The sequence below is a fragment of the Cordyceps javanica genome, chromosome 5 (genome assembly GCF_051103115.1).
Source record: "Cordyceps javanica chromosome 5, complete sequence".
NCBI lineage: Eukaryota > Fungi > Ascomycota > Sordariomycetes > Hypocreales > Cordycipitaceae > Cordyceps > Cordyceps javanica.
This window is the reverse complement of record NC_139299.1, coordinates 4,003,907-4,022,907: the sequence shown is the minus strand read 5'-3', so window position 1 is coordinate 4,022,907 and position 19,001 is coordinate 4,003,907. Positions and strand designations below refer to the sequence as shown.

The 19,001-nt window shown below is 48.8% G+C and overlaps 3 protein-coding genes across 3 annotated transcripts; 2 read left to right on the top strand and 1 right to left on the bottom strand.

Moving 5' to 3' along the window:
* Positions 1-5,327: 5,327 nt before the first annotated feature.
* On the bottom strand, positions 5,328-6,826 carry V2A60_008439 (pepsin-like aspartic protease; the record flags this gene model as incomplete). The annotated part of the gene is made up of 4 exons (XM_083259712.1): positions 5,328-5,536; positions 5,593-5,945; positions 6,008-6,293; positions 6,349-6,826. 4 exons carry the CDS (start codon positions 6,824-6,826, stop codon positions 5,328-5,330), a joined length of 1,326 nt encoding a protein of 441 aa, XP_083115838.1.
* A 4,453-nt stretch (positions 6,827-11,279) lies between these two features.
* On the top strand, positions 11,280-11,687 carry V2A60_008438 (uncharacterized protein; the record flags this gene model as incomplete). The annotated part of the gene is made up of 1 exon (XM_083259711.1): positions 11,280-11,687. The coding sequence occupies one exon, from the start codon at positions 11,280-11,282 to the stop codon at positions 11,685-11,687; it is 408 nt and encodes a 135-aa protein (XP_083115837.1).
* Positions 11,688-16,064: 4,377 nt separating this feature from the next.
* Positions 16,065-16,250, top strand: V2A60_008437 (uncharacterized protein; the record flags this gene model as incomplete). The annotated part of the gene is made up of 1 exon (XM_083259710.1): positions 16,065-16,250. One exon carries the CDS (start codon positions 16,065-16,067, stop codon positions 16,248-16,250), a length of 186 nt encoding a protein of 61 aa, XP_083115836.1.
* Positions 16,251-19,001: the final 2,751 nt, after the last annotated feature.

Genomic DNA, 19,001 nt, shown 5'->3' with positions numbered 1-19,001 from the left:
AGCAGAGATGGTGCGCGGAACCAAATCAAGGGAAGCTCGTGCTTGCTCCAAAACTGAAATTATACTCTTCCGTCACCAGAAGTTCTGCTCAATGTATGTACCTACAAAGAGCTCAAGAGCGAGTGCAGCTGCTGCTAGCTAACGTAATTCGCATCTCATCATGAAGAAGATCCAGTGCAAATTGCCACTATATGAAAGAAGTTTTTTATTGTTGACTCGAAGTTGCCTCTATTCTAAATTAGAATTGCATGTTATCAGTCATACTGGTGTCTTCTCATGTCATTATCCCGGGCGAGTTACCGAATACCCTCGGTTCTAGGAATATGTGACTCTGTGCCGGTCATCGTGCGAATCCCGTCTTAGGCGCCCACTTTCCTGCATGTATTGTCAATACTAACCCTCTATTCATCTACATTCAGCCAGCCCGGGTTTCTCAGGACTATTCTGTATTCAGAAATCAAAGTGAGAATCAGGCGAGCAATGCATATCGCACTATCAAGTCATCTTATCACTGGGGATGGTGGGTACAGGAGATTTTTCTAATATCGGGTGATCAAAGAAAAAATCGAAACAGGGATTGACACTAGCAACAGTGTGTGCCTCGGAATCCTCCAACAGAAATTCTGTGTCGCTTTCCATGGTTACGAAACATTTCTACAGCAACATACATGGTTATATATGAACAAGCTCTCTTTTCTTTGCAGCAGCACAATACCATTGAGAAATGGATTCGCCCCCGAGTCTTCAAAAAAGGCGATTCGCGTCAATTGAAGAAGCGTTCGACGCACTTGAGTCGCAGCAGAATGCCCTTGGCTTCACAATTTCTCTTACTTCTAGCAAATACTCTGAAACTGCCAGTTCAAACATGAAGTACTGGTATTGTAACCAGGACAGAGCACCACAGAGTAGGACCAGCAATACAGAATACTATGGGACCAGCTCTAAAACAAATGGCTGCGGCTTCTGCGGTACCATACAACGTGATGTTGAGAGAGCATTCTCAATCACTTTCGAACAGCCAAAACACAGCCATGCGCCAGTTAGGTGCTCCGAAGGCTTGCTTCAGATTCAACACCATTCACAACGTGTCTCCGGTAGACGGCAACCTCGCGAGGTAGTCTCTGCAGAGAGCGTTGATGGATCCGCGGTCTTTGGCAGCACTATAAAGAAATCGACGAACGAGTTGCCTGGGCTTCGAATACCTCCGCGAGACATTTCATTCATCCAAGCTGAAGCTTACCCGTACGAGTACAGCGTCCGATCGTCGACGCAGATCTTTCTTCAGCTGCTCGAAAGGGACGAAGAGGTTTTCTTCCACAACAGTGATCAAGACTCGAGTGGCCGAGTGAACCAAATTTTCTGGATATATAAGAATTGCATGGAATATTGGAGAAGTAATCCCGGTCTTCTTCTTGTGCAAAAGACGTATCACGTTCGCCGATTCGACAAGACATTAGTGCAGATCAACGGCATCACGTCTTTGCACACTACCTTTTCTGTAGCATTCAGTCTTGCTGCAAACGATGATGTTGGCAGCCTCTCCTGGCAGCTTGAGCAGGTCAAATCGGCGGCTCACCTGGCCGGAGTCGCCTATCCCGGCGTTGTGATTACCGCCACTCATGACGCTTTGGATGAAGTGTTACAAGCCGTCTTTCCTACAACTCAACGACAGATATGCACGCGGCATATAAGCCAGAGTGTTCTGCAAAACATCAAGCTTAACTGGGTCGGCAGTGGTGCAGAGAGTCTACCCCAAGAGGTGGCGCCTGACGAAGGGGCGCCTTTCGCACTGAGCGAACAGCCCCCTCTCCTCCCTTGCCAGGCGTCAAACTCATCAACATGTAGCGGAGCGCCTCTCGAATCCAATTTTCGAACAAGATACGCTCGACTTCCTCAACTAGCGTTCAGAGATACTTCACTTGGTACCCGCTCCTCACAGGACGCTCTCGCGTTTTTTATCGAATGGCAGGACCTTGCTTACAACACTACGAGAGAAGACGAATTTCTCGGCGGGTGGAATAGATTGGTATCGAGATGGGAGGACCAAAGTGGTGAGACAGAATAATCTGTCCCTGTTTGTTCTACCCTTTGATTGACCTAAGCGATAGATATCCTTAATTACCTCCGGAAAGTGTACATACCTGCTCGGCGCAGATTTGCATCCTTTGCAACTCGTACCTATCGCAATTACGGTATTACTGCCACCTCGCGAGTAGGAAGCAGCAATCCGGAGCTTGAGAGCTATTTAGGTGACAATACGGCCCACTTGTTTTTGATAAAAGAAAAAATCTTTTCTCTAGCCAGCGAGCGCCTAAATTGGTACAATTACCTACTCGAAGACGAATCATCGAGAGGGCGGCTTGACTGGGAGTATCACCCAGTGTTACGACCAATTTTCGGAAAGATCGTTTTAGACGCTGCAAATAAGATCATCGAGCAAGTCAATCTCGCGATTGAGCTGTTGAAGCAGCCTGTCAACATACATCGCTTCCATCTCTGCACAAACAGCTTCACCACACAGTTGGGGCTCCCGTGCCGCCATAGGTTGGCTTTTCTGTTAGAAAATGGCGGTTTCTTGACTCTTGATGATGTCGATTCTCACTGGTGGCTCCAGAAAACCACATCAAAGCAGGGCACTCTCCGTTGCGCGCGCGCGTCGTACACTTACCAGGTTCGTCCACTGCCACAGAGCAGCCACATGACAGTCCATAGTGATGCTTCCGGCAATGACCATATTAACTACGACTCGCTTGAGACCTCGCATCTCATAGCCTCCTCACCCACCCTTGGAGCCTCGCCGGCGCCTGATAGCTCCATAAGTCGGCGCGAGGGCGGCAGCAGCAGCAGCAGCAGCAGCGTTGCAGATCTCGAGAGACGTCATATAGCAGCCATCCACGAACTTTTGAGATCCCATATTGCAGCTTCAGAAGCGCGCTTAGAACAAAAGTTTGGCATCAAAGGGCTGCATGATAGGAGCTGTACTGCCGCAGATATTGATTCTGCTTCTTACGAGCCATGTTGCCCCGTCCGCCAGTCGCAGAATATACCCAACGACATAGCCCGGGGATAGAAAACGAGCAGATCAGAAAATGGAAACGTCTAGAGCTATTAGATTTTGGAAGCAAGAGTGAAAGTAAAGACCGAGTCGGGCCTGGGCTGGGTACGGGCGAGAGAACCCAGCAGGCGCCCATTCGCTCCTGAGCAAACAATCCACGATGCAAGCGTTACCTCTAGCGTTATATTACAGCGAGTGTTAAAGAACGAGGGAGTGTCTACCAACTGACTGAGGCGTGAGATGCAGATGTCTAGGCAAGCAATTCGAATCGATGGAAGGACTTCCGCAATATGTCGATTTGAAAGTCGAGCGGTGGACCGGATCAAGCTCACACGGCATGCAGCATTAACAAGGTGGAAAATATAGCCTTAATAAATAAGTTGGTCCCTTTCACATCGGATCGGAAGCTTCTAGTCTTTTCTGATTTAATCCGACTTGGTCTGGTTGGCTTTGGCTGTGACGTCCGTTTGCGCCTTTTGCAGATCAACGTACAGTCGTATCCGCAAAATAGTGCCCAAGCAGCCGCGTCGCGCCAACGTTCTGCGTAGTCTGCCCCGAAATATTCTTCTTGTCGCTATGTCTAACTGTAGCAATTTCGAGCCTAATGGTATATCTCTGTACAAATCGATATCCGTCAGCGGGTTCACCGTGATACCGGTGTGATGGACCGCAGCGGCAATCGCGAGCGCGTCTTACCAGCAAGTTTCGTCTACTCATCTTTCTACGGGAAACAGAGGGGGCCCTGCCGTCAGAGGCGTGCATCACTGAAACAAAAAAATACCTGGCGTTTAACGAGTAGTTCGCGGTCTACGACATATCGTGGGTATGCCGTGAACAACAAAGTATGAAAATTTGTTACGCATCAGATGCACAAAAACACATACATGGTGGAATCATCATACAAGTTGTCGCAGTTGAGTCGCGATTTGTGCTTACAGAGAAAGTTTTAGTCAAGATGGCAAGCAACATAGCCGCTTGACTATAACTATGTGATACCATAGCGACTCGCCCTCGTCTCAGGTAGCTTTGACCTAAAAACAGCATACCAAACAAAAAATGTTATTTATTTCTTTAGAACGCTTTCAGCCCATCATTGTTAACGCGGTAAATGTGTTCCATGTGACCACTTGAGCAAATAAGACTTAAAGAAGTCTTACATTTTAAGTCTAGCATTAATTACGGAAAGGCTAAGCTTAAAGAATACTACGTTCAGACCAATAGACGCCAGTATACCAAGCAGTACTAGCACCAAAAAAGCGCTTTTAACAGGGGTTACATATCTACGATTAAAATATACATAAGAATATAAAAAGTATTATAAATTTAGTACTAGTAATTATAAGTTATATGAGTTTTTCTAGCTAAAGGTATTATTTTTATAAATTGGAGTAATTAGTTAAAGCTTTTTAAAAATTAATTACTAGTATTTTACTTAGTAAAATAAATAATATTATTTCTTAATTAAAGAAAACCATTATAAGAATGTAAAATATTACTCTGTATGGGGGGTTCGGTATTAGCCCGTCTAGCAAGATGCTGACTATGCATTGCTGGGAAGTAAGCATTTTCCATGGACTCTTTGCCGATGTGCATCGCTGACGTTTAGGAACTGCTGCATTATCTGGAACACATAAAGTCGTTCTGGTCTCTCGTTTTCGATGGTAATGAGAGCGCTATGAGAAAGCTGGATCGGTCGTCTGTTCAAGCGCTTCAGCTGAAGGCGCCTGGAGCCTGCCAACAACAAGCGCGCCGGCTGCTAGCCCGCATACGCAGTGGTGAAATTCTTGGGGGCTTCTCCGAGAGTGAGAAAGAGAGGATCTGGTCCAATCTTCAGGCCGCTACCATCGACTAGTCGGTGCCATCACTCAATAGCTTCTTCCAGGACCGCAAATACCTGGAAGAAGCGGCGCAATGCTTCAAGAAGTTGTTCCACCTGAGCAATCAACAGACCATTCGCTCAACCCTGGAGTTCATCTGCGTCCGTCGACGCCATGTTCTATGCCCATGCGCAAGTCAACCTGCTATCGCAGGTACTCGGGGGGTTACATGTCACCTTTTTATAGACTGAGGCCTGACGCAATCCTCGAATTACCCGTGAGATTAAGGCACAAAGGCGTCCTGTGGAAGACTCGACTGCAGCCGTCGCAACTAGAACAGTAAAAATTGCCCTGCAGCCTGCAGTCAGGGACACATGACGCTTGAGGGGTGTACATCCCTTCCGCAATGTCGGGCCTGATGCAGCTGCACTTTCACCCAAGCGCAGGGAAAATAACTAATTGATACCTGGCGCCGGGTCTGCGGCCGCGTCGTAGTCGAACGGCGCGTCCCTACACTTGCCCATGACTACGTTGGCCGGCATGGTGCCGTTGATGGCGACTAGGCTCGAGCCGCAGTCTGCGCCGCGAGCGACGTACACGCTGCGGTCCTTGTGGTCAAAGAGGACAAGCGAACGACGAAGAAAATGGCCTCCGATCCAGAATTCTGGAAAACCAACCTTGTTAGTACGTCCTAAAGGCGGGGGGGGGCATCTATCTTACTGGCGGGCAAATCTTTGCCGATCTGGATAGCCAAGGAGCATTTGTTGCCACGGACAGACCTCTTGACGACGAAATCCAAGAGAGGTACTGAGATCGTCGTGCTGTTGGTCATTTTGAGTTCAATGGTGGCCTTGGCGTCGACGACTGGACACCCAACCTCTAGTAAGCGGTTTTGCCCAAACGTGGCCCCAAGCTTGATCATGAGCTCGCGAGCTACAGGCCCGGGAAGACTGAATACAGGTGCTCCGGAGTCCAAGCCCACTTTCATTTCATCCGCTTTGAACTTGTGGCTGATAACTTCGCTGTTGCCGTTGCCATTGCCCACGGCCACAGACTTCAACTCGACAATGTAGCTGATACATGATGAGTCAGTTCTGCGCTGAAAAATCTCTGCCAAATGGAAGTAATGTCTCACTGGTTTCCGGTACTCGGTTGTATGGCCAGCTTCTCGAGAGGACCCGAGAACTTGCTCGTGTCGTAGCCGCCAAAGGTCAGCGCGCCACGTCCCTTGGAGCGAAGACCCAGACTAAACGCTTCGCTATTGATTTTTTTCTTTTCTGTGAGCTTGAACGGGATAAAGTCACTGACTTTGTAATCAGGTGGGTCTGGCAGTAGACCTAGGATACCAACATCACGTCCCACATGGCTAACGGGATGACTCGCATTACCAATACCGAAGTCGAGTGCTCCCAGAGGGACGCCTTTAGCAAAGTTAGCCAATCTTTTCAATAAGAAAAGCTATACTAACGCATTCACCTCCAAAAGAGACTTGATCCTGAAAAATGTCCAGAAACATCTGCTCATCGTGATATCCTACCATAATATCTTTGTGTAGGTTCTTAATAGAGCTGCTAGCATCCTTGTCGAAGTGAGTCGACTTTAGACCCGCACGTGCTTGCCCAGGCTGTAAGCCTGGTACCCAAAGAACTGAGCTGCCAGTGTCTGGCTCGAGGATGACTTTCTGGGGCGGTGTTCCGACCTCGAGGACAACGCCTAGAGCGGTCGTCTGCTTGTGACGGCCATGATATAGGAGGTTCTCCACGCCGACCGAAGCTCGGCGTCTTTGAGTATTTGTGGCATTGCTTTCCTTCTCCGCTGGGACAGCGAGTAAAGGCAACTGAAGGATGCCATCCAGCACGCTGGGCTCGGCGGTACCATCAGGGCTAGCTGCAGCTGCAGCTGCCGCTAGTGCACGAGACGCTAGCGCGTAGAGCATGATGCCAGAGAGGCGCATTTTCGATGGGAGTGAGAGATGATAGAGAAAGACTTGGTGATTTGATTTGGGTAGTAGTATCAGGAAGGCTGGAGTAGCGTTCGACTTTGACTTCTCGTTTTGGGCCGGCATGGCCGCCGCTTCTTATACTACCAGTCATTCACTGTTCCATCTGTACTGGCAACAGAGCAATCAACCTGGGTTGTATATTAGATGAAGTAGCATAATCATTAACTTAACGTTGGCTTTATGAGTTTGAAGGGTGCTAGGGTTTGGAAATGATAAACCCACTTCGTCACCAGTCATTTTCTCGAGCCATTAAGGCTTCACTGCGCCCAGAACGATTCTTGACTGTGTTGGCGGGATGGCCCGCTGGCCAGCATGATGTACTAGGCCCCCGCACTACTTCGCCAGTCGCTTTGTCATTATAAACCTGATGACTTGTAGGCTTCACCGGCCGGCATGTGGCGAGCTAGAGAGGAACAATAAAAGCACCAAGCCATAGACGATGCTTCAATATAGTGCCCACTTCAAGCTTGCTTTGATGAGACTGTGGATTTCCGGACATGCCGAAACATGCCTGAATATCGTTGAGTCACTCTAGTACAGGTACCACCGGGGTTCAGTACAGTGACGTTCAGGGTCATGCAAAAGCTCCGCCTTAATAATGGATATGGTTAAGTAGCCGTGTCAGATGAGCTTAGCCACATTTATTGCGGTGGTACTGGATCCTGGGTAGCAGGTGCACTCCGTACTGACGGATTTGATGGGACACAACAAGGAGAGCAGGAATCATTGCATGGAGCAACACCTCGTATAAGGGAATTATACGTCTCGTGCAAGAGGACACTCGTTCAGGATCTTCAGACATCGCCGGCGTACTGCGGATGTCGATAGCCATCTGGTGCAGGCGCGAATACTCCATCCTCTGCTCCTCCCGGCACCACTATTTCAGCGGCGTCTTCATCATCACTTGTCTCGGAGGGGCATTAATAAACTTTTCGAACTCATTCTCGTGGCCGGGCTCGTCTAATACACTCATGGATAGCTTGATTCGCTCGTATGGAGACATCTCCAGCCGTTCCTTTGGGGGCCTCAACACACCAGCCGCAACCAGTAGCCGGTTCCTATACTCCGGTTCCTATACTTCGCCCAAAACTACCGTTAGGCGACTACAAGACCAGCTCGCCATTCCGACGGCCAGTGCCGGCCAATATATCTCTGCCGCTTCTCCGGATGGAGCGGCGCCGTGACATAGATTGGGTTTGAGTCGTTTTCTTCATTCGCAAGCATCCACAAACCCATTTAAATGGAGCTGATCATATGCCTATTTTCTGCATACGTAATCTGCGCTATTGTTAGGGCACATTCAGAGAGTTTGGGATGTCGCCTCCCTAAGATACGCGCCTTGCCATCCTCAAATTGCTTAAAGAGGATGTTCATGTTCCCCAGCACCTGGTCTATCGATGCCCACTCCATTTGCTGCTCCATGGTCGCTTGTTAAAACGGCCGTGGAGATTCATGCGTCACTGTGAGTACCTGCCAGTTGTCGTGGGTGAAAATGACATCTTCCAGCTCTCTGTGCAACTGGCGGAGGAAAATAGACATGGTGCCTTCTTGGCGGATGGCAGCGTCGAGCAGCTTGAACCAGGAGTTTTATCGCGTGGCGTTGTCCAATCCCAATGCCTTCCTTACAATGCCATCTCATGCGTCGCTATGAATCCTTGAGTTGCGAAAGAAAATGTCAATGTTATGTAGCTTGCCTAATGGCCCCGCGTTCCGCCAGCCAGCTGCATCCGACCGTCCCTTGGGCTCGCTGCGGGATCTTTGCTACGCACTTCCTGTGTGTGTGTGACCCTGCAACGCGTCAGTAATGGTTGCATTGTTTGCCCCGTCCTGTGCCTCCTCGATGGCCACTTTCAGGGTTGTTCTGCTGCTTGCAAAGCGGAATGCCTGAAGGGAGAGGTTGATGATGTGCCCAACGCATCGTGTTCGAGCGGCCGCTGGATCTGTATAGACAGTGTTAGTAAGTTTCATGTCTTAAATATCTTAGGGGACCAACACGAGCTTTCTTTAAGTGCCAGTCGGGATCTAGAAGCTATTTTGCCCGAAGAAGCTAGAACCCCCCTTTAAGCGGAGGAGGATGTGGCGGTCTGTGTAGTTACTAGTTACGACGGGCTATCTGTGCGCAGAAGCGATGTGAACGTCCGCAGGGGCTTGTTGCGCGACGGCTCTGGTGACATCGGCGAAGCTCACTGTCTTGTGGCGGGCTGTTTGGTTATATGTTGGTAATTTTATAAGTGTCTGCTTGGCGGGTTTTAATTTCGGCTGTGGCATTTCGTTGCTGAATCCCGTAGCTTCTCCCGAGTAGTAAAATTGGTTTTAGTGGCAGAGCAGAGACCTAGCGAAGTCGTTGGCGACGGTGTGGGCATAGCTAGGGTCGAATTTTCTTGCGTAGGCGGCGATGAACTCTACAAAGGTGCGTAGCACGTTAGCTCGAGTTGCCATGCGTTTCTTCTACTTCGTAATGATCTTTCGTGTCTCGGTCTCTAGATCGAGGGCGTCGAATGCGTCGGCGAATCCGTCCTCAGAGCCGTACACTAGCGTGGCGTAACGAGGCAAACCCGGCGAGGCTTGCTGAAATCAGTAATTTACTTCGTTATGAGCGCCAAATGGGGGCGGACTTCGCATTATTTCAACATGCTGGGGGTGAACCGAACAGGGGGATGGATCCGGAGCCCGACAGGTGATGACGTCAGCCATTTGTAGCTTTACGCTGACTCTTCGTCACCTAAGACCCGGGCCATACGTTTTCCCGCTGACGCAGCCCTCCAGGATTTATCAGATACCCACGCGGCTTGTTGCAGTTCGGCTCCAATCCGAATGCTCCTACCCAGTGCGGGCCTGCGAACAGATTCCGTGACGGAAAAAGTGGCACCACTAGGCGAGAAAAAGCGCCAACCCGGCCCCACAAGGCTAGCCCTGATGCCTGTATTGGCAGCTTCACCCACGAGGCGGACAAGGCAACTGAGAAACCTTCGGGAACGGCCCTCGGCCGCCACCTCAAAGCCTCGAGTGGTACCAGCGGCACAACGAATGAAGCTACAGAGCCCCTGCTTTTCGATGTAATTTACTGACAGATCGTAGAACAAGGTTCAACGTCGTGATCGTTGCCATGAGTTCTGCCGCTGTGCCTATTGTCGTCGCGTACTGCAAGAGTGGCAGTCATGGCGCCGCCCTCTCTGCTGCGTGCCTTGTTTTGAAGTGCATAGAGATTGTATTGGTGGTTTGGAGTGAACAGCTGACGTGCCTCGGAATGCTTCATGGTATGATGCCCAGAGATGTGGCCAGATACGCCTTGGCTCAAACAGCAGCGCCTTCATTCTCCGAAATTTCGATGATGTGCTTGTGCATAATGACATTGCGGAAATTGCAACCATTCTGAGGCTTCCCCTGCATGACTAGCTGATGAGCGATCAAGGTGAAGAAAGAAAGTGGATTGAAAAGATCACTTATTTTCGGCTCAGGGGGATTTGTGGTATAACATCTGGCACTGCAGCAAACGAGAAACCCAAACGTGTCTGATCCCCTCTTTTCACCGGAAAATGAAGATTTGAAAGTGCAGAGACACGTACATCTGTAAAAACACGAGCCTAGATGCTCAGTAAAGTGGATGAATTTTCATGCACATTTGTTAACAGTGCATTCAACGTAACCACCGCTAGGACTCACAATATACTTCGTACCGCGGTTTGACCTCAAGGTAGAGTTGGCTAGCTTGCGCATTGCATTCCTTAGCATTTAAATTTCCGTTGCTCTTAGCGAGAACATCGTTATTATCAGAATGATCTGCGGCAAATGTCGTTTCACTTAGAGCCGCACGAATCAGCGAAATGCTTGGCAGCACGTTCCTATAAGTTACGGGGGTTTATGATAAACTTGACGAAAATTCTGCACTGGCAGCAGACTAAACGATTGGCTACAGCCCAAGCCGATGGTCAACATTACCTCAGCACAATTCCAAACATGACGTGCGTAGGTGCAAGCGCATTGATCTCAGGAATCTTTCGTGCTGTACGGTCCAATCCGACACACACTTTGACCTTGTCATTAATACCATGTTATAGCCCATTTTACCACGTCGCCACAGCTATAACTTGCGCATTGAACAGCTCTCGCACAACCCAAAACTGATTCATGTACCATAGGCACTTTCAAACTTGCGAGAAGGTGCGCACGAGCCTTGGCTGAGTCGCAGTCACGCAAAGAATGCGATAACACAACCACGGCAAGTAGAGGGTTGAAAATAATATAATTACTAGCAAGTCCGGCATCTAGCACGTCGACCATCCAGCACCATAACCCAATTCTAGCAAAACACAGCGCTTCATCAACAAGGAAGATCATCTTCACCATCTCTGCTTTCTCTACTCACGCTACGCCTACCCACACAAACAAAACAACCATTTTCAATATGAAGTACGCAATTTTGTTCTTCGCCGCGGTCGCAACCACGGTTGTCGCAGCCCCTGCACCGGCCAAAAAGCTTCCTTTTATTCTGCAAGATGACAATCGTCTGTGCAGAAACCCCTTTGAGACATGCGTTGGCACCGAGCAGTTCTGCTCTTTCGAGCCCGACCCTAAGGCATGCCTCGCACAGCGCGAACCAGCTCCGAAGAAACAGCCTGACGCCAAGGCTAAGAAGCTTCCCTTCATCCTGCAGGATGACAATCGTCTGTGCAGAAACCCCTTTGAGAAATGCGTTGGCACCGAGCAGTTCTGCTCTTCCGAGCCCGACCCTAAGGCATGCCTCTCACAGCGTGAGCCAAAGCCCAAGGCGGATGCCGACGATGACGCCATCGTCTTTCCCGACTGGAAGTGATGCTTGTAACGGCAGTATAATCTGTTGTTACCACTGGCCGGACCCATATCCGACACCTTAGGTAGCGGTTGCCTAGCAAGACCTAAATACCTTCTTCTTCTTCTTCTTCCTTTCGTCATAGTCAATGAAGAATTAGGCTATCAACCACCTACGATAATCATCGTGACTATCTCCCAACAGAACCACTCTGCTAGACATGTCTCGCGGGACAAATAAAATCAAATGAAAGCATTAGCGATACCCATAACTGTTCGGTCGGATAGCATAACTTATAGGGGTTGGGTATTTCAACGATTCAATGTGGGTGCGATTAACTGAATCGACGGGAAAATTGACCTTTTAAAACCGCACGAGCCAACTGCTGCGTAACCTATTAGTCCAATTTCGTTCGACAAATTGATGGAATGGAATTGATGACCACTCTACGTATGCCAGAGCTTCATAATGATGCTACGGTTGCCAACGATGAGCTAAGTCTTGAATAGCTGAAGCACTTTGACAAATTTGCCGCACAAAACAAAGGGCAGGGCAATACAAGCTTCCCACAATTGACTCTCATCATGCTGTGGAGTTCATCATTCGTCTAGTGCAAAGGACATGACGATAGAGATATCACAACTATCTTGAGGCGCAGGTGGAGAGGCGCAGGTGGACCACTTTTGTCACGCGATTTTTCATGTTAGCGAAACTGCAATTTTACTACAGCCTAATGTGACCTTACCGAAAGGAGCCTTCGAGTCCTCCTCTTTCTTGTCCAACCTGATACACCACTCGGGTGCCCGTGTTTGCATTTCAATATATGATCATGCTTCATTGGCTGCAAGCCACCAGGCATAATAAAACAATGATATATATCATAACGCACCAGAAAGATACCTAGAAGGACAGGATAATGTAATAGCAAAACGATAAAGACTAAGCTCTCATGGGATTGACGCCTTGGTTGTTTGGTCCCGGTCTCCTATCCCCGTTCGTTTCATCCGATATTTGACGCATTGCAACCAGCGCCGGAGCATTCCTTATTACGGCAAGTCTCGCCGGACTTGTTTTGGAATGGTTACTAACCTACCCCATTGGTTTTTCCCCGGGTGGTCATCAATTCAACTTCCACCTTGACGTCTTCAATCTTATAAAAATCGAAGTCACGTGCATCGATTCAATCTATTCAATTTGCTTTTAAAGTTAATGGATTCAATTCCACGTATATAGCTTCCACGTTAACCACCGGTTAAAAATCGCCCTCATAATATAGGGTAGTGCCGGCGCTGAGCATTAAGGTTTGTCATAGGTACCTCATCCCTATCCACGCCGTTGCTCTTATAGGTGGTACACAGTACTTTGCGCGCTCTAGAACAAGCTTCGCGTCTTGTTCGCGTTCCCTCCCCAATGTTTCTTCCTGCACTGGTAAGATGAGCGCCGACGTACCTGTCAAACGCCGGCGCACTTCCGATTGCGATACACCAATTGCACCACTCTTGAGCTTGTATTATTTAACGGATGACTGCGAGACCTTCTCATGGCTTAAGTTCCCCGGGTTCACCATATCTGAACGTGCCGGTAGGCAGACCTTGTGGATTTGGCAGCATGGATTCGATATCCAAGCGCGCGACTCTCCTTCAACAAGGAAATGGATTTGCAAGCCTTGCCTGAGTAAGCCAAAACCAAGAACATCGGATTTCTCTGCCGTGGGCACACAGAACATCGAGAAGCATCAGAGAGCACCGGCTTGTGGACGAGTCCGGCAAGAGATCACCCGTGATGGGGCGAGGGTGGAGAGAGAAGACCCTTTCAAGAAATATTGCCTAAATGCTCAAATTCGACACTTGTGACCCTAAAGAACAGGCCATCGCAAATGCTCTCATCCGACGCTTTGACAGGGAACATTTTCAGAAACTGCTCCTCGAGTGGGTGGTTGATGCCAATATCGCTTTCCGCCAGCTTGAGCACAGTCGTCTCCGGCGCACATTCGAGTATCTGAACCCAATGGCATAGTCTGCTTTTGCGTTGATAACAACGGTGCACGTCAAAACTTGTTCTTGGCCTGCCGTCGCAGCTATGCTTTCGCTTTGGGCCGTCAAACCAAGCCTGGTTAACAGCACATATCCAGTCCAGATTTCTCCGCGCTATTATTTCGAGCGTTCTCGCAGCTTCAGGGATTTGATGAAGTTCGGCAATTGTTTTCGCACCTTCTCGTTTCAAATTTAGAAGAAACGTTTGATAATGTGCCTTAGTCGTGCGGCGCTCGTAACTAGAAAATTAGCACATGGTGGTGATATGGGATATTACTTGATCTCACAAGTTAAGATAATCAGGGCTAAGGCCGACTATGGCGCTGATAGAGTATTCCTGCATCAAGTCCCAATATGTTTTCCCTCGTGTATGATATCGGTCGATGGCCGTGTTGATCTCCTCTCCCGGGATAGATGGGTTGTGGAGTGCTGCCACTTCAGCAATTTTTCGCTTCGCCGAATTCGCCGTATAATAGAAAACGTTACCGCGTCCATGACGCACGAGAGTACCCTTTGAAAAGTAAAGACCAAGATAGCGAAGCCGTTGCTCAATGGCGTTTAACCATTGCGTTTCTTCGCCATGAGCTAGAGCTTGATATAGCTCTACACATCTCTTCCCATTACCTTGGAAAAACCCTGAGGCGGAGGTGTAAAGCAGTGTCCGGGCTACATTGTCGGGTAGACCAGGCAAGTACTTTAGCTGAAGAGAGGGCGGAGGCGCCTTTGTAGTAAACAAGGACTGCGCTGGCAAAACTGGTTGAGTCGTCAATTGTGTGGATGACGGTGTCGGGCAAGTTGGCGGGAATTCTTTACTGCGCTCAAGCGCCGAAGGTTCAAGTGTCCGCGACGGCGCTACAGGTTTTAATGATCTTGAATGTGCCTGTTTCTTAGCTGCTTTTGTTCGGAAGAGACGTGGCTCCAACACAGGCAGCAGAGTTGCGCAACGGCCGAGGCAGGGGCGAAGCTCTCGGAGTAGGGCTGTCTTCGTCCTATCAGTAAACCTAGGCCAAAAGCTGCAGAAAAGTCGATCAAGGTCCTCTAGAGAAGCGAGCTCTGCTATTTCCTGTGCTATACTGCGGTAAATGCTCGCGGTCAGTCGCGAGGATGCTAGGGACAGGTCAAGACGGTGCTGTCTCCTGCCATCCGTGGAGAAGAGCTCCAGGTGCACATGACTTAGCGTGCTGCTAATTCCACATTTAATCACACTTGACCAGCCTAGGCAGTGATCTTCATGCTGATCGGAAATTATCACGTCCAGCTTCACTCAGACCAGGCAATGGATCAAAGACACGAGTCCTACTGGAAGGTACTCTTGAAGCCGCCTCATATAAGATGTGGTGATAAAGTCAAAAAAAAGTTGAAAAAAGAACTCTAATGCAAAAGCACACCGCTCTTTACAATGAGGACCATCAGCGTGGCAGAATACAGCCTAGCTTTCGCTATACTTGGCCTCGGAGAATTGTACCTCACTCTTTGCCTCTTTCGTGCGTACTACGATCTTCAGTCGACTTCGAAACTTAGGTACCACCTGCTTAAGGCCGCGATTGTCACTTACCCCCTTGTCTCGGCCGCATTCTGTACGGCATTTTTTATCACTCGTCGGATATCGAGAACACATACGCCTTCATTTGCGTTATTTTGTACCTGGGAGATTGTTAATGCGCGCTTTGCCTGGCAACGGAAGTTGTAAGATTTGCTGAACATTCAGGTTGAATAAATAGTAATTATGGCTTGAGACATACTTGTGGCTTTCCATATTTCCATTCCGGGGTGTCTGGATACCCGTGGTAATATGTGTTGGCCTGCTCACCACCTCCGCCCTGTCTGCAGGTCTTTGGTGCTACTTAAGCATACAAAGACAGTGGATTTGGATATTTATCCCAATCTTATGCGGAGTCTTGACGATGACAGGTGTTTGCTGCACTAACGATGCGGCTCCAACTCATGCGCGCCATCGGCGACATTGGGGTTACCTTACGTTGCCCGCGCTGGTAGGCCTTGCGCTAGGGCTTGTGGCCGCTTTTGTATCTGCTGAACAGGCACCCACTCTGCAAAGTTTCCAGAACGTAGCTCAGTCGGTGATTGGCTTCGTGGTCTATCCCATCCAGGTCATGGGGCTGATGTCTGATCACAGGTCCAAAACACAGGCCAGGAAAGCAAGCCAAGCTCCACGGTGGATAAAAGTTCATTTTTGATCCGGGCAGTCCCATCAGAGCTTGATCCAGGAGGTTGTCAGCGTTCATTATTTGTAGCCCCTCCTGCATACAATGATCTTGAACTAATATTCTTGCAGGCAACTTCTGGTATCGCGACCAAAAAACGAACGTTTCTGGAAGAGTATGAATGGAAAACAATACCATGGGCAGCAATGGATCCGCTGCCGAGGCCTGTCACCATCCTGCTGCAGGACATCTTCTGCGACATTCCTGGCTTCATAGAAGATGCCATGCGCCTTCGGCTTTATTCGTCGAAAGAGAAGCCTCCCGAACTAGGTGATTTACAGACCAAGATCATCAATGCATATGTGGCAACGGATTCTCTTCGCTGGATCTAGGAGGAAGAATATCCCAATGCATCTTGGGAAGTCCCAGTGATAGCCAGGTTAACGCATGGGTCAGGTGAGTCTAGTCCGTTGCCATTTACAATGATGCTGCACTTCTCTGATTTCGATCGCGCCGTTGACGTAATTTATTTCAACGTGATACGTCTCCTGGTGTGCGAGCTAGCAGACGAAGCCGGACTATCGCCCGAAGCCCTTCTTTAAAGCTCCAGTGTAATCACGGCCACAGGGCCGTTTTCAAATGCAATACTTGCCCCTGGTCGGGGAGTTGTCAAAGATTTTGCTCTAGAGATCTGCCGCACAGTGCAGCATCTTCTACATGGTGACACTGATAGCTTGGGTACTCTGGTTCTGATGTTTCCTCTTCGCGTGGCGTCTCATCACCTGCAAAACCAACCCTCCGTTCTGAAATAGATCTTCTGGATACTTGCAAAGTTTACCGCAAAGAAGGGCTTTAAGTTGGGTGAGTATGTTCTAGATATGACTTCAGTCAAGTGATTCGAAGATGTAAGCATGCTGTGTTGCATGTTGCCGTATTGCGACGAAGAACATGTCCTAAGTTTGCACGTATTACCGGACTCACCATTGGATCGCATTCTGTGACAACTTGGCGACTGAGTTCAACTACAGGTATTAATGTAACTCAAGTGCTTTGGAGCAATGAACTCAAAAGTCACTTTTATAAGACGACTCGCCTCTTTTTTCCAGTGTGTGAACTTAATGACCTATGGCTTAAACTTGTTTAAGCATTGCCAACTTGCCAGCAAACTCTGCCAACGAACTGATTTGCTCGAGAGCAAGTGCCTGGCATGGAACTTGTCAGCATTGCACACGGGTCGCGTAACAGCGACGCTCTTCAAGCCACGAATGGCCATGGTTATCTGAAAATGAGTGCTCGACGAATCAAGTCAGATATGGTGCGACAGACTTTCAACTATATGCGGTTCGCAACGGAATTCGCACGGACAGTTCCGAAACGTCAGCATTGACCTCAGACTAACTAGCGGATGTGGCGTGAGCCGGTAGTGTACCTGGCAATGCCGATGCTTGCCACCTAGCAGGCGGGGTAGAAATTCCGCGCGGCAGGTTGATGCTCCGTGGGTGAATAAAGGATTCAGATAACGCAAACATGACTCTCTTCTTTCACCGCTGTCTCGTGGCCAGATTCGAGCTATTGGCACCCGGAAATTGAGCTTTTTCATCACATTCTCCGGTGGCGTTGCTCTCTCACCAGCACCTTGCCCACTCACACTTTGACGCTGACCAGTTTGGTATTAGTTACCCTCTTCAATAGGCAATGTCAGCCAAGAATGGCAACCACCAAAATGGTGCTCAAAGCTCTGACGAGGGCATTGAGTATGATTCAGAACCGCAAGTCTAGGCATTTTCTTTGCTTTTTGGAACGTATTCGGAACGAATACTGACTTGCTAAGATAGGTTGAACCGTGCCGCTACCCCAACTACTACCGACGAAGCCAGAATGCGACTGAAGATAGACCTTTTCCTCATCCCTCTTGTTAGCCTTATCTACTGTATGAGCCCATCACAAGCCGTGACATCTGTTACCTGCTGATTTCATAAATGATTCTAGTACTCGCTTTTATCGATCGGTCTAATATCGGTAGGTCTTCTGCTAAGCCAGCAGCGTTGTTGAGAGCCCAGCTAATGACAACATAGGCAATGCTGCTATTGCTGGTCTGCTGGAAGACTTGAATATGCATGGTTTTGACCTCAATGTGTCGCTATCCATATTTTTCGTGTCTTACATTCTATTCGAAATCCCGGCAAACCTCCTATGTAAACGGGTTAGCCCTGCGTGGTTTCTTCCGAGCGCTATCCTGGGCTTCGGCGTTCTCACCATTTGCATAGGATTGGTAAAATCTTTCTCTACCCTATGTAGTGTTCGGTTCGTTCTCGGAATTTTTAAGGCTAGAATTATGCCTGCACTAGTCTATTATCTTTCACGCTAGTATACCCACAGCGAACTAACTTTCCGCGTGTCGCTATTTATCATTTCAGCGTCGCTTGCTAGGGCGTTTGGTGGTCTTCTTACGTCCGCCATCCTGTCAATCTCGCATCTTGGCAGCTTGCATTCATGGCGACTCATTTTCGTGATCGAAGGTATGTAAGTAGACTACAACCATCCCTACTTCTCTAACTTGTTGATAGGTTTGGCATCTTGTCTGCTGGGCTTGATCTGCTTTTTTGCTCTACCTGACCGACCTGAAACCGCGATATGGCTGTCGACGGAAGAGAAGCTATTGGCCAAGACTAGGCTAGACGCGGAGAGGTACACTACTGACGCATCGGACGCAAAGTTCAGCTGGGCAAAAGTTCGATTGGGAATTCTCAATCCCGTTGTTCTGACGACTACTCTCATTTTTTTACTCAACAGCATTACTGTATATGGTGTTTCTTTCTTTCTCCCAACCATTGTCAAGACAATTTTTCCAGAGCAACCTACTCGTATCCAGCAGCTCTTAACTGTCCCACCCTATTTTGTCGGGGCGTTGGCCTGCGCATCGACAAGCTTCTGGAGCTGGAAAGCACAGCAGCGTGGAGTCTTCATGATCTTCTGCGCGCCATTGACCGTTGTTGGATATATTATGTTCTTGGCGACGACGGATCAACACGTTCGCTACGGGGCGACATTTCTGCCATTTCTCGGTATATTTACATACGGAGCGTTGACCAACTCTCATGTGGCAGCAAATGTAGCCTCAGACACGGCTCGGACTGCTGCGA